We start from the raw sequence: 16,350 nt of genomic DNA on the forward strand, positions 1-16,350 counted from the left end.
CCTACAAAAGAGTAAAACATCTGAACAGATTCAGTTTCTTCACTTTAGAAAGAGTAATGCAAGTATATGAGCTGCTCTACCTTTAACAGTCACAGTTACAGCGTCTGATCTCTGAGATCCATGTTGATTGTGAGCCTGACAGTAGAAGCGTCCACTCTGTAGTGCACTGAAACTCTGTCCAGATCCAACAGCTGAGCTTTCATTCTCCTTAAACCATCTGAAGTTCAGAGCAGGAGGGTTTGAATCACTGCTGCAGATCAGAGTCACTGAATCTCCTGACAATATTTCACCAGATCCAGTTACGAACACTGACACGTTCCTGGGAGGGTCTAAAACAGACATATTAATGTTAATCCATTAATTTGAAGGTTAACACAGTTACTGAATCATCATTAACTCACACATGATGTTTAAAGTCACAGCATCAGAGTATTTCTCTCCATGTTCATTGATGGATCTGCACTTGTATTCTCCACTGTCATCAGAGCTGATCTTTGAGATGTTGTAGATTCTTCCAGATCCTACAATCATTCTTCCTTTAAACCAGCTGAAGTTCAGAGCAGGAGGGTTTGAATCACTGCTGCAGATCAGAGTCACTGAATCTCCTGACACTATTTCACCAGATCCAGTTATCAACACTGAGACGTTCCTGGGTGGGTCTATAATAGACAAAAGAAAGTGTATATTAAACTTTTGCTAATGTCAATCCATTAATTTGAAGGTTAACACAGTTACTGAATCATCATTAACTCACACATGACGTTTAAAGTCACAGCATCAGAGTGTTTCTCTCCATGTTGATTTCTGGATCTACACTTGTATTCTCCACTGTCATCAGAGCTGATCTTTGAGATGTTGTAGATTCTTCCAGATCCTACAAACGTTCCTCCTTTAAACCAGCTGAAGTTCAGAGCAGGAGGGTTTGAATCACTGCCGCAGATCAGAGTCACTGAATCTCCTGAAACTATTTCACCAGATCCAGTTACGAACACTGACACGTTCCTGGGAGGGTCTGAAACAGACAAAAGAAACTATATTCATATTTTGGGATTGTTAATCCACTAATTTGTTTGTTGAACCACCAATAACTCACACATGATGTTTAAAGTCACATTATCAGAGTATTTCTCTCCATGTTCATTGATGGATCTGCACTTGTATTCTCCACTGTCATCAGAGCTGATCTTTGAGATGTTGTAGATTCTTCCAGATCCTACAAACGTTCCTCCTTTAAACCAGCTGAAGTTCAGAGCAGGAGGGTTTGAATCACTGCTGCAGATCAGAGTCACTGAATCTCCTGACACTATTTCACCAGATCCAGTTACGAACACTGACACGTTCCTGGGAGGGTCTGAAACAGACAAAAGAAACTATATTCATATTTTGGGATTGTTAATCCACTAATTTGTTTGTTGAACCACTAATAACTCACACATGATGTTTAAAGTCACAGTATCAGAATATTTCTCTCCATGTTTATTGATGGATCTGCACTTGTATTCTCCACTGTCATCAGAGCTGATCTTTGAGATGCTGTAGATTCTTCCAGATCCTACAAACGTTCTTCCTTTAAACCAGCTGAAGTTCAGAGCAGGAGGGTTTGAATCACTGCCGCAGATCAGAGTCACTGAATCTCCTGAAACTATTTCACCAGATCCAGTTATCAACACTGAGACGTTCCTGGGAGGATCTAAAACAGACAAAAGAAAGTGTATATTAATCTTTTGCTAATGTCAATCCATTAATTTGAAGGTTAACACAGTTACTGAATCATCATTAACTCACACATGATGTTTAAAGTCACAGTATCAGAATATTTCTCTCCATGTTGATTTCTGGATCTACACTTGTATTCTCCACTGTCATCAGAGCTGATCTTTGAGATGTTGTAGATTCTTCCAGATCCTACAAACGTTCCTCCTTTAAACCAGCTGAAGTTCAGAGCAGGAGGGTTTGAATCACTGCTGCAGATCAGAGTCACTGAATCTCCTGACACTATTTCACCAGATCCAGTTACGAACACTGACACGTTCCTGGGAGGGTCTGAAACAGACAAAAGAAACTATATTCATATTTTGGGATTGTTAATCCACTAATTTGTTTGTTGAACCACCAATAACTCACACATGACGTTTAAAGTCACAGCATCAGAGTATTTCTCTCCATGTTCATTGATGGATCTGCACTTGTATTCTCCACTGTCATCAGAGCTGATCTTTGAGATGTTGTAGATTCTTCCAGATCCTACAAACGTTCCTCCTTTAAACCAGCTGAAGTTCAGAGCAGGAGGGTTTGAATCACTGCTGCAGATCAGAGTCACTGAATCTCCTGAAACTATTTCACCAGATCCAGTTATCAACACTGAGACGTTCCTGGGTGGGTCTATAATAGACAAAAGAAAGTGTATATTAATCTTTTGCTAATGTCAATCCATTAATTTGAAGGTTAACACAGTTACTGAATCATCATTAACTCACACATGACGTTTAAAGTCACAGCATCAGAGTGTTTCTCTCCATGTTGATTTCTGGATCTACACTTGTATTCTCCACTGTCATCAGAGCTGATCTTTGAGATGTTGTAGATTCTTCCAGATCCTACAAATGTTCCTCCTTTAAACCAGCTGAAGTTCAGAGCAGGAGGGTTTGAATCACTGCTGCAGATCAGAGTCACTGAATCTCCTGACACTATTTCACCAGATCCAGTTACGAACACTGACACGTTCCTGGGAGGGTCTGAAACAGACAAAAGAAACTATATTCATATTTTGGGATTGTTAATCCACTAATTTGTTTGTTGAACCACCAATAACTCACACATGACGTTTAAAGTCACAGCATCAGAGTATTTCTCTCCATGTTCATTGATGGATCTGCACTTGTATTCTCCACTGTCATCAGAGCTGATCTTTGAGATGTTGTAGATTCTTCCAGATCCTACAATCGTTCTTCCTTTAAACCAGCTGAAGTTCAGAGCAGGAGGGTTTGAATCACTGCTGCAGATCAGAGTCACTGAATCTCCTGACACTATTTCACCAGATCCAGTTACGAACACTGACACATTCCTGGGAGGATCTAAAACAGACAAAAGAAAGTGTATATTAATCTTTTGCTAATGTCAATCCATTAATTTGAAGGTTAACACAGTTACTGAATCATCATTAACTCACACATGACGTTTAAAGTCACAGCATCAGAGTATTTCTCTCCATGTTGATTTCTGGATCTACACTTGTATTCTCCACTGTCATCAGAGCTGATCTTTGAGATGTTGTAGATTCTTCCAGATCCTACAAACGTTCCTCCTTTAAACCAGCTGAAGTTCAGAGCAGGAGGGTTTGAATCACTGCCGCAGATCAGAGTCACTGAATCTCCTGAAACTATTTCACCAGATCCAGTTACGAACACTGACACGTTCCTGGGAGGGTCTGAAACAGACAAAAGAAACTATATTCATATTTTGGGATTGTTAATCCACTAATTTGTTTGTTGAACCACCAATAACTCACACATGATGTTTAAAGTCACAGTATCAGAGTATTTCTCTCCATGTTCATTGATGGATCTGCACTTGTATTCTCCACTGTCATCAGAGCTGATCTTTGAGATGCTGTAGATTCTTCCAGATCCTACAAACGTTCCTCCTTTAAACCAGCTGAAGTTCAGAGCAGGAGGGTTTGAATCACTGCTGCAGATCAGAGTCACTGAATCTCCTGACACTATTTCACCAGATGGACTGATGGACACTGAGACATTCTTTGGAGGATCTAAAAGGGACAAAGAATAAATCCTTAAATCATCTAATTGAAATATAATTTCCAGTTTTTAAAAAGAACAAATGAACAGATGTCTGAAGTCCAGGTTCATAAAGTAAAAGTCAAGCAAAGAGAAAAGATGATCAGGTGTTGTTGGTTATGTTTTCACATAATCATTATTTGACCTGAATCACTGAACTCATTTAGAGCCCAATCTCTGAGTTAGATTTACATTATTGATTACAGCAGCACTGTGATTCTACAGCAGTAGATCCAGTGTTTTCAATATAACTCAAAGTATTTCTTAAAAGTTGTTCCGTTTAAAATAAAACAAAATAATAATAATAAAAAAACTCTCTCATTTAGAGACACAGACATCAATAATCAGCCTGTGAATCTCAACAGTGGTGAGAATAATAAAGCATGTTGCAGTGCATTCTGGGTGCCACCAATCAAAATTTATCCATGATTCCCATCATGCATTGCTGCATCAATAAATTATGAGCTGAACTGTCTTAGTGACTTTTTAGTAATGTTAATCATTAATAATGATTATGTGAAAACATAACTAACACCACCTGATCATCTTTTGTCTTTGCTTGTGTGGCTGTTATAACTGTTACAACAGCAAAACAAATTCTAATATTAAAAAGTTAAGGGTCAAGAGCCCAACTAAAGCAAATACTGATCCCCATGATGGTGATTTTCTCCTTTGGTGATTCTGCTTGTTAACAGCAGGTATCTTCAACAATGGTCAGTCATCACTCAATTAATCATTTAATTATCTCATTAACTTTAACACTGCTTCAGTGTTCATTTAACACTCTTATTTTAAAATTCATAAATTACTAAGCAACCACTGACAGGAGTAACACAAAATAGGTGTCATTTTAAAGTTTAGAAACTCAGCTTTTTAAAGCATCCAAAAAAAAAAAAAAAAATAATAATAATAATTAATAATCATATTTTTCAGAACTCCTGCCTAGTTAATAACAAAATAGGTGTCACTTGAAAGCATTGTAGAGTCTGAACTTTACAATGAATGTAGCCAATTTGATTAACTCCTAAGTACTGAGTACTGAGTTATTTGCTGAAAAAAATAAAATAAAATAATAATAATAATAATAATAATAACAATATTAAAATCATAATTTAGGATTTTTTTTTTTTTTTTTTACTATGTACTCCAATGTGTTAAAAGCATCATAGAGCTCAGTTATATGTCATTTGAAAGGTCTCACGGAGTAGAATACAACGAGTATAATTGTTTTGGGCTTTGACTAAACTTGAGCGAGTTTTTGTATGTGAAGCCCCGCAAGACCCATATGTAAATAATAGACCGATGCAGCAGTTACGTCACGTTTTTGCACGTAACATCAAGAAACATGCTCCGATTGTGGAAAATTGGACATCACTATTTATGATTCTCACAATTAAAATGAGTCCAATATCACCATAATCCAATAAGCTGATCACGAGATATTGATCACGCAATTACGACACAGGCGCACAGACGCTAACTAAAACTAATATGTAGCTATCACTTGGCATTTTAGCTTATAACGTCATGAAACATGCATAGATTGTAGAAAATCATTACTTACAGTGGATTCTACCGACTGAAATGAGTCCAAGATCCACAAAATCCAATGCATTGGTCACGAGTTACTCCACATGAAAGTACGATTTTAAAAATGCCCATTGGGGGCGCCAATAATTAAACCAAAAGGCTACCTTGGTTCCAAATGCTGTAACTTTTGATTTCTTTATGGGATCACTATGAAATTTGATCCAGATACAGATCACATATAGGGGAACATCACCAAAAATTTTAATGTCCAAATTAAAAAAAAAAATAATAAATAAATAAATAATTTAAAAATTTCAAATGTTTCCTTTCAAACAATACCAATTTTTTGACTCTTCTTGCTAGAGTTTTGGAGTTATGCGTCTTTACTTTTTTGTGTGTCACTCAGAAAAAAATCTCTGAAAATACCCTCAGGGCTTAAAGGGTTAATACTCTGGAGTATGGTCAAGTCAAGTCGTCTTCATTTATATAGCGCTTTTCACAATACATATTGTTTCAAAGCAGCTTCACAGTGACACTGTATGTCCTACGCCTTTCCTATTCTACTTACGGAAAAAAACGGAACTGGCGCCGCGTTCGTTCCGTAAGTTGAATAGGGAAGACGTAGGACATACAGCGTAAGCTTTTTGAAGAATACGGAAGACGGAAGCACTCGCAAGGCGATCATTTGTGTTTATAAAGCATATACATTTGAATTTTTTAGAAAATAACCAATCGTTTCGCTAGATAAGACCCTTATTCCTCGTCTGGCATCGTTTAAAGCTCTTTGAAGCTGCACTTAAACTGTAATTTTGACCTTCAACAGTGGAGTCCATTGAAGTCCACTATAAGGAGAATAATCCTGGAATGTTTTCATCAAAAACCTTAATTTCTTTTCGACTGAAGAAAGAAAGACATGAACATCTTGGATGACATGGGGGTGAGTAAATTATCAGGAAAATTTTATTTCAAAGTGGACTAATCCTTTAAGGCCTTTCTGTACTCAATCATTCTCTCTCTCTACGAAATACGAAAGACTTCTAGTTTCGTTTTCTTCCAGCTGCGCTCCATTTTTCTGGCAGCTCTCTTAAGGGCCTGAGTGTGCACATTGTACCACAGCGTTGGATTAGTTTCCTTAATCTTCTTTAAGCACAGAGGAGCAACTGAGTCTAATGTGCTGGAAAAGAAATAGTCAATAGTTTCTGTTGCAACATCGAGGACTTCTAAGCTATCTGGTATGCTAAGGCGATGAAACTGATCAGGAAGATTATTTATAAAGCAATCTTTAGAGGAAGAAGTGATGGTTCTACCATATTTATGGCAGGGTGGTTTTGCAGCCTTGGCTAAATGTAGTATACATGAGACTAAATAATGATCTGAGATGTCATCGCTCTGCTGCAGAATTTCAATGGAATCAGTATAGATTCCATGTGACAATATTAGATCTAAAGTATGATTACGACAATGAGTGGGTCCTGACACGTGTTGTTTAAGTCCAGTAGAGTTTAGAATGTCTGTAAATGCCAATCCCAATGCGTCTTTAGCATTATCTACATGGATATTAAAATCACCAACAACAAGGACTTTATCCGCAGCTAGTACTAACTCCAATAGAAAATCAACAAATTCTTTGATAAAGTCTGTATGGTGCCCTGGTGGCCTGTATACAGTAGCCAGCACAAATGTCAACTTACATAACGTTACATAAAGCACCATCACTTCGATATTACTATAAATTATAGCAACACCTCCCCCTTTGCCTTTCTGACAAGGATTGTGTCGATGATCGTAACCTTGAGGGCTAGACTCATTTTAAGTAATGTAATCGTCTGGTTTTAGCCAGGTTTCTGTCAAACACAGCAAATCTAGATTATTGTCTGTGATAATATCATTTACAATAAGTGCTTTTGAAGAAAGGGATCTAATATTCAGCAACTCAAGCTTTATCATTTGTTTATCAGTATTATCTCTGTTTTTTATTTGTTGAACATCAATTTAATTTTTAACCCTTAAATGGTTTTTTTGTATTTACTAATTCGGGGTACAGACACAGTCTCTATGTGATAATATCTAGGTGAAAGAGTTTCTATGTGTTGGGAATTATCTGACTTCTGTGACGTGAGACAGCTAGCAGACGGTTGGTTAAGCCACTCTGTCTGCTTTCTGACCTGGGCCCCAGTTTGTCATGGTCTCACATATACTGCCAGGAGAGTTAATTTAACATTGGAGTTTTTGCTGTTCATGAACTCAGCCAGCTGATTTCACTATATTTCACAATACTGAACCATCATTAACTCACACATGACATTTAAAGTCACAGCATCAGAGTATTTCTCTCCATGTTCATTGATGGATCTGCACTTGTATTCTCCACTGTCATCAGAGCTGATCTTTGAGATGCTGTAGATTCTTCCAGATCCTACAAACGTTCCTCCTTTAAACCAGCTGATTTCTGCAGGAGGGTTTGAATCACTGCTGCAGCTCAGAGTCACTGAATCTCCTGACACTGTTTCACCAGATGGACTGATGGACACTGAGACGCTCTTTGGAGGATCTAAAAAGGGCGAAAATTAAATCCTTAAATCATCTCATTTAAACACAATCTCCAGAATTTAAAAATAACAAATGAATCTGCACTCACACATGACATTGAGCTCAACAGCAGGAGAGGTGTGATTGTGTCCGTGTACAGCACAGCTATATCTGCCTGCATCCTCTCTTCTGACTGACTGCAGCAGGAGTTCATTGTTTCTGTCTCTTCTCTCAGTTAATGGCTGTGAGTTTTTGTACCAGATGAATGTTGCTCTGTCAGTCAGAGTGCAGCTGCTTTTACATGTCAGACGGACTGAATCTCCCTCTGTCACTCTCTCAGGAGACTCCACCTGAAGATCTGAACACAACACACACATTATATCTAGTGTTGCTGTCATACACTGATTATTATTCAACATAATGCACAGAAGAAGAGAGAAACCTCATGAAAGTCACCTGTGACAGCAAGAGTCACTCCTGGAACACCAATCCATTTCACATTATCTTTATCAGTGATGAATCTGAAATAGTACATGCGTGAATCCTTTAGTGTCACATGACTCAGTCTGATGGTGCAGTTCTGCTGTTTATCTCCCAGATACTGAAGCCTCTGACTGTATTCAGGGTCCTCAGACAGATCTGGTAACTCTCCATTATCTTTTTTCAGTGTTTTGGTCCAGAAGACTTTCATTATCTGACGTTCAGTAGGGTATGTATAAGTGCAGCTCATTATCACTGATGAGTCCTTTACTGCACAGATGTGTGAAGGACTGTAGATCACATTCTCATTCTGACTACAGACCCCTAAAAAAGTTCACACTGAACAAATTAGCAGCAGCTTGTGCATAAACAATGCAGTGTGCAAAACTTCCCGAGCGTTTCTTAAGTGTTGCAGTGACTCACCATGAATCATGATCAGAAAGATCAGAGAAAGAGGAGGAGCCATTCTGACTGACATCACTATAGCAACACCTACAACAAATTTACAGTGGCTTATTTTTCAGCTTTAATGTCAGAGTAAAGCAGAATAATAAATAGTAGCCTACTTTTTTTATTTAAGAACATCACAGCAACAGTCATTTTTGCACTGCATGAGTTTGTAACTGTTCGTCTTTCCCTGTCCCGTTTTTGATTGACAGCACATCCTAGACAGTAGAATGCTGTCAGAACGATGGCTTTTAATTTCATACTGAGAAACTATTATGAAGCAGAGCTCTTGCTAAAGATCTGAAAGCTGACAACAGCTGTGAGACCGGCTATTTTATAACTTCCACTTTCCACCGGCACGCATCAAGGGATAATGTTGCACCAATCAAGATTGGACTGAGTTGCACATGGCTTCAGAAGCATGCTGAAGGCATTCCCCAAAGTGTCGTTATCAACGCAGTGCAAGTTCCCTCAAAAGGGAACTACACTTATCATATGATATGTGTAAAATCTACAGACATCACACAAAAGTCAGTGAACACTAACCATGAAAAACATTCTGTACTAAATGTTTGCAGCTCACAGCATAATCCCCAGACTTAAATCAACTCTGCTCAGAGTACATACGGTCCCTCTCTGAGGCCTAGTCCACACATACATGGGTATTTTTATAAACTAAGTTTTTCCTCCTCTGTTAAAAAAAAAAAAAAAAAAAAAAGATAATTAAGTGATTAATTGAGTGATGATTGACCGTTATTGAAGACACCTGATGATAACAAGCAGAAACACCAAAGGAGAAAATCAGTGCAGTGCATTCAGAGTGCCACCAATCAAAATTCATCCATGGCTCCCATTATGCATTGCTGCATGAATAAATTATGAGCTTAATTGTCTTAGTAATTTCCTTTATTATCACTAGTTTTTTTTTTGCTTTTGTTATGTGACTTTTTAGTAGCTTGTTTTCTAATGATCAAAGTTGACCTGTTTATCAGAATATGTTGCTTGTCGCCGTTGTTGAGATTCATACACTGTTTCTTGATGTCTGTGTGTTCCTAAAAGAAAGTTTTTTTTCTTATCAGAACAACTTTTAAGAAATCTTCTGGATTATATTAAAAACGCTGATCTCCTGCTGTAGAATCACAGTGCTGCTGTAATCAATAATGTAAATCTAACTCAGTGATTTAGGTCAAATAATGATTATGTGAAAACATAACCGACACCACCTGATCATCTTTTCTCTTTGCTTGTCTGGTTGTTAAAACTCAGTTAGAGCAGTCAAACAAAATCTAATATTAAAAAGTCAAGGGTAAAGAGCTCAACTAAAGCAAACACTGACCACCATAATGGTGACTTAAAAATTTTGATTTTCTCCTTTGGTGATTCTGCTTGTTAAAATCAGGTGTCTTCAATAATGGTCAGTCATCACTCAATTAATCACTTAATTATCTTATTAACTTTAACACTGTTTCAGTGGGTGGAATAAAAAATATGGCAGGACTTACTTTCTGACCCCTGGACTTTCCACCTGTGCCTTAATAATGCTCTAACTATAACGTTACAGGGAACCACAGCTGGTACAACATTATAATATTAAAGGTTAAAATTAATTGATTTGTAAGCTACTTAAATATAAATTACACATAAGGAAGTTTTTATAATAAAGTTATAATAAATTTTTAATGACATGATCATGTTTCAACTCGTTTTTTATGTAACGTTTTTATGACATTTTTACAAGCTGTTTTATTGATGCCTTTCCACGGTTGAAACACTGATTGATCGATTGCATGTGACAATATGGATTTTGGTAAGTTGTACTGTATCTTTCAACATACCTTTGGACGTTCATTTATGTTTATTTTGTGTTGTAACTAATAAAGCAGAGGAGATGATCGGTTCATGTGCGCTCTGCGTGAACTGAAGAGCTACAGCGATCTGTCACGCCACAGAGCATCAAGACAGCTCGAGAGACATCTATGCTTAAGACACTTCAGTCTATCGGAAAGTAGCCCATTTTTGATTCTTGTGAGGTTTATTGTGCTTTTCACCCCGATCTCCCCCCAAGTTAGTAGGACTCGGTTGCAGCTGGATCTCTCAACCACAAATTTTCCAAGACCCACCCCATTCAACTTCTGATTGGCTAGCAATGTTAGTTTGGTTGAGAGTGAAAGTGTTTCTCTCATACTATTAGTAGGCAAACTTATGAACTTGGATGTGTTATAAGCAATTTTTTATTTTTTTTTAAATGTAGGTCTCTCATTTTTTCCAAAGCAAAACACCACACGCCAGGGATCCGGCACAGTGCCGGAAAACTTTAAGCCCTGGAATTAACAGAGGTTTAGATGTTGATATTTTATTGGTCAAAAAATTATGCCACCATCATGGTGGTCAATGTTTACTTTAGTTGGGCTCTTGACCCTTTTATGTTTTTAAAATGATTTTTTTTAAGTAATTGCAATAGTGTTTCACAGCAAACACTTACACATTTCTGAGTCAAAAGCAGACCAGCTTGAATTTTCTGTTTGAAGGCTCTTTCAAACAAAAATCACAAAGAGGTCTCTCACTTTTTACTTGGTTTCTTGAGTGAGATTCAGCCATTACAGAATTGCAATTACAACTTTTTTTTAAGCCTTAACTGGTGCAAAACACAGTGTATCACAGATCACATCAGGTCATATGTGATGTAGGCTATCTGCTTGTTTTACACTCTTTGACCATCAGATGGTATTGTGAGCAAATGAAACCTCAAAAAATGAACCTTTTTGTGAACCACTTGGCTGAAAATCTTCAATGCTTCATGAGGTTTCATCTCACCACCGCTAACTATTACCACTCAGGCTTAGACACGAGCACTTATCATACAATCCTCAACAGTGGTGACAATAATTTTTGATACTGCAGTGCATGATGGGAGTTTTGTACTATATGGTGATACCTAGCATGCATTGCAGCATGACGCTTTTTTCCTTTTCATTTTTATCACCATTGTTGAGATTCATATGCTGATTCTTGATGTCTCTGTGTCTAAATCAGTGTTAATTTCTTTAACGAAAGCTATGATGAAAAATGTTCATTGATGACCTTTTTTTTAATGACTAAGACAAGATGATGAGAGATGACTGTGATTATATCAACACATGCAATATCGTTGACGAAAAAACTAAAACCTTGACCAAAATCACTCTTTTAAAATCACTTTTTGTTTTTGTCGAATAAAGGAGGAGACAAAACATTACAGACTGTTTTTATGAGCTTTCATGCTTAGATTTCAAGAATTTAAACCCCCAGTCAGAGCTTTTCTGTTCAAAGAACACGTTTTACTTAATCTTTACAATCTAACAACCACGCACATGTGCTTTCTACACTGAGGATGAAGCATGGATGATCTGAAAACACAGTAAGCAAGTAAGCTGGAGTTCAGGGATCTTCATTTGAGATTTTCTACTTAAGTTAAAGTGTTATAGTCGGTCTGTGTTCTGTCACAAGCCATTTGCTTTGCCACCTTTTTATTGATATATGCATTCAATTTATCATGTCCTCAGTGCAAAGTAATCAACTTCCACTAGAGATATAAACCATGAAATAATAAAAACCTCAAAAATATTTTTAAATTATGTTATAGACTAGGCCAAACTGCCTCTAATCATACATATAAATCATGTGAAAATATAGTTGTTGTTTTTTTTACAATGTTCTTCAATTACTATGTCCCTGAAGTCATCTTCCACCCTGTTAGTATGTACTTTCCCGCCTTCCAAAACTGCAATTTCATTTCATTTTCAAGAAGTGACATCATTTCTTTTTCCTGCTGGAATTCAACTGTACAAACTGAGGTAAGCTACAACTCTCACTCCTAACTTTTATTTTAGTTTTTGAAATGTTATCCTGCTTGTCCCACCCTTAAAGTTCTACCCTGTTAGGCTATATTATGGGGAATGTTTGTCCTATCAAAAAAAAAAAAATAAATAAATAAATCTGACATAGTTATAAAAGTTCTGTTTATCTGTAGAAGGTTAGCTAGATAAATGTTGATCACTCAAAGAACTATGGCTAACTTAGCTCAAAATTTTCCACCCTGTTAGATTCCACCCTGTTAGATCTAGGGAGGAAATTCTAATAGAATAAACAGTATTTAGTGTTTATAGCAAATTTTATTAATTATATGATGACATAGAACATGACATTCACAGACAGCACAATTTTGTTTGTCTTGAGTATGAGTTTTCTCATAAGCGCAGTCTTAAATGAGTTAAATAACATCTTAAATGAACTTAAGGAGTTGTGAGAACATGAGATGTGCATCAGATCTGCGCCATGTGCAGCAGGGGCAGTTCTTAAAGTCACAGCAGCAAACAAAGGAATCAAGAAATCAAAGAACAATGGTAACAGAGATAATTGTAGCTATATTGAATATGTAGTTATTGAGTTAAATGAATGTAAGACCGGATGTGTAATAGGTGATAGTCTTATTAACCATTTGATGTATGCTGATGATTTAGTTATTCTGTCCCCTTATAGTGCTGGATTACAACAGTTGCTTCGTATATGTTCAAGTTATGGTGTGCAGTATGATATCAAATTTAATACTAAAAAGAGTGTGGTTATGATTGTTAAATCCAAAGAGGATCTTAAGCAAAATTTTCCCTCTTTTTATTTGTGTGACCAAGTATTAAATGTGGTGGATAAAATAAAATACTTGGGTCACATTATTAGAAATTATTTAAATGATGATGATGATGATGATGATGTGCAGCGTCAGTGCTGTAAGTTGTAAGGACAGGCAAATATGTTGGCTCATAAATTTTATATGTGCACAGATGATGTTAAAATAGCACTTTTTAGAGCTTACTGTACTTCATTTTATAAGGGCGCATCTATGGTGTAGATATAGTAAAGCTAAAATGAAAAAGCTTCAGGTAGCATTTAATGACACATTAAGAATTTTGCTCAAGCTCCCAAGGTGGACAAGTGCGAGTCGTCCTAACCATAAATATCTATGCTTCTAATAACGTACTGGTTCTATCACTGACGGGCACGCACAATCTTCAGAAACATTGACATTTCTCTGTTCTTGCTGTACTTCATCTGCCAGTTTATGCCTTGCTCTTCTTAGCTCTGCTGCCATGTTTCCAACACCTGGCCCCACCTTGAAGCAATGATTGACAGGGCGAGGCGGGGACGTGTTCGGCTCGAAATGCATTTTCAAATACACATAGAATTTTGCTACATTCATTGCGGGACATTTAATGAAAATGCATTCGCAAGTGTCTTAACTGTAAGTGCAAATGCAATTAAGAAAAATAAAATTTAAATGGTCATTTTGCTACAATTTTTGCTTGAACGTTTTAAACGTATATAATCATTTCTTTAATACATTTTAATTTTAATTTCGCAACTTATAATGCGTTAAAATATATGTTTAAATTATATGTTAAAACTAGTGTAGGAAATAGCAAATGTAAATTATATTATTGAATTTGAATGATCATTTTGCTCCAAAAATTGCAAAATGTAAATTTAAATAGAAAGCATTGCCATTTTGCATATTACATTTCAAAACTGAAAATTGCTACACGAATGCTTCCATACTTACTGTCGGTTTTAATCTAATATTTAGAAGTATCACTTTGTTTTTATCATTTTATTTATAACTTTTTTTTTTCATTTAAAGCATTATTGCACTTGAAAAATGCACTTGAAAAATCAATTTAAGAGGGCAAATAGAGTCCCTTAATAGGAAAGATGTAACTACAGTAAGTGGAAAAGAGGGGGTACGCAGAAGGATGTTAAATCCCTCAGGGGGTACGACACTCTAAAAGGTTTGAGAACCACTGAAAAGGGATATGTAGAATTGCACAAATGTTACTGCTAAGAGTGCAATGTCAATACAGCCTTGATTCAAATTTCTCATAAGCTTAATTGAATTGGTCTAAAGAGAAAAATTATAATGACTATTTTGTCTAAAGACTACATATAAAATAGCTACCAAAATTAATGTTGGTAACTGTAGATTGACTAAAAGTAATGACTAAAAGGTGACAAAAATGCAATGACTTTTCGTTGACTAAAACTAGACACAGTGGGTGTTGCGTCAGGCCTCGGAGAGGCTTTTATTTAACAGAAATAATCATAAAACCCCCCAAAAAGAAAATAAAGTGTCCAAATAAACAGGGACCTGGTGTCCTCGTCGTGCAGGGAAACGTGAAGGAAGGGCAGTGAGCGGATAGGATGGGTCCAGGTAAGGGGCGGGGTCCGGTGGCTGCACGCGCTTCTCTCTCTCTTCAGTCCAAGGCACGAGGTGCGCTCAGCATTTAACAGCGGCGGTGACGAGGCTTCATTATCTTCAGGTGTGCCTCATCACACCCTTCGCTGTTTCTCTGTCCCAGTCCGGCTTTCCCCAAACTCCCGCCACACTGGTGGAGAATGCGGGTAAGGCGGAGCTTAGACGGCGCAGTTGGGTACCAGCTGATGACGTCATCCCCTCTCGCTCGTGGAAGTTCGGGGAAAGCCGGACTGGGACAGAAAAACAGTGAAGACAGCCTCCCAACCACCATCAGGGTAAGTGATGTTTCTTCAGTTACCATTTGCCCTGTGGTTGGTTGAGGCTGTCAACTAAAACCGTGCTTTTCTGTTCCTGTACCGGCGGTTCCCCGGTTCCGCTGACCCGCCCACTCCGACTGTATGGGGCCTGGCTGAGGAAGTAGCACTCCCGGGTGGGCGGTGCCTGCATGACGGGGATAACGCTTAGGGGAGGGGAATGTGACGGAACGGCTGCCTCTCCCTTATTATCAGCGCCACCCCGTCCTTTAAATCGCCGCCCTTCACCAGGTTCCCGACTGGAGTGGGTGTGAGAGAGAGGAGGGGCGCTGAAATAACCAGGTCTGGCGGCGTGTGAAGAGGCACACCTGAAGATAATGAAGCCTCGTCACCGCCGCTGTTAAATGCTGAGCGCGCCTCTCCTGGAAAGACCGGTATCTTTCCCCTGTGCATGCACGCTGGTGTCCTCGTGGGTCCAGGAAGGGAGCGCGGAGGGACTCCCGCACCGCCATAGATGTGAGTTGCCGGAGCCGCGGTCCGGAATGGAGAAGCATGCGTAACGCTGCAGACAGGTTAGGACGGCGGGCCGCTATTCCTCTCAGTTGTCATGGCTTAAAGAGGACGAGCCGCTGTGCCGAAGCCGCCGCCCCTCGCGCCTTAGACCAAAGAGAGAGAAGCACGTGCGGCCACCGGACCCTGCCCCTTACCTGGACCCATCCTATCCACTCACTGCCCTTCCTTCACGTTTCCCTGGCACGACGAGGACACCAGGTCCCTGTTTATTTGGACACTTTATTTTCTGTTTTTGGGGTTTTATGTTTATTTCTGTTAAATAAAAGCCTCTCTGAGGCCTGACGCCACACCCACTGTGTCTGTCGGGAACCTGGTGAAGGGCGGCGATTTAAAGGACGGGGTGGCGCTGATAATAAGGGAGAGGCAGCCGTTCCGTCACACATTTTCATCTGAAGATAAAGACTAAGACTAAATCAAAAATTAACACCGGTCTAAATAATACTGGAGTTCAAAATTTTCT

General features: G+C 38.2%; 1 protein-coding gene across 1 annotated transcript in view; it reads right to left on the reverse strand.

Moving 5' to 3' along the window:
- Positions 1 to 286: 286 nt before the first annotated feature.
- Positions 287 to 16,350, reverse strand: part of LOC127511277 (B-cell receptor CD22-like) — an 83,172-nt gene continuing 67,108 nt past the window's right edge. Inside the window, exons 6-14 of the mRNA XM_051892081.1 lie at positions 2,817 to 2,872; positions 2,478 to 2,735; positions 2,125 to 2,382; positions 1,786 to 2,043; positions 1,433 to 1,690; positions 1,094 to 1,351; positions 755 to 1,012; positions 464 to 659; positions 287 to 329 (exon numbers count right to left, since the gene is read on the reverse strand). Of these exons, the coding sequence (XP_051748041.1) occupies positions 287 to 329; positions 464 to 659; positions 755 to 1,012; positions 1,094 to 1,351; positions 1,433 to 1,690; positions 1,786 to 2,043; positions 2,125 to 2,382; positions 2,478 to 2,735; positions 2,817 to 2,872 (1,843 nt within the window). The remainder of the gene's footprint in view (positions 330 to 463; positions 660 to 754; positions 1,013 to 1,093; positions 1,352 to 1,432; positions 1,691 to 1,785; positions 2,044 to 2,124; positions 2,383 to 2,477; positions 2,736 to 2,816; positions 2,873 to 16,350) is intronic.

The sequence above is a fragment of the Ctenopharyngodon idella genome, chromosome 1, assembly GCF_019924925.1.
Source record: "Ctenopharyngodon idella isolate HZGC_01 chromosome 1, HZGC01, whole genome shotgun sequence".
NCBI lineage: Eukaryota > Metazoa > Chordata > Actinopteri > Cypriniformes > Xenocyprididae > Ctenopharyngodon > Ctenopharyngodon idella.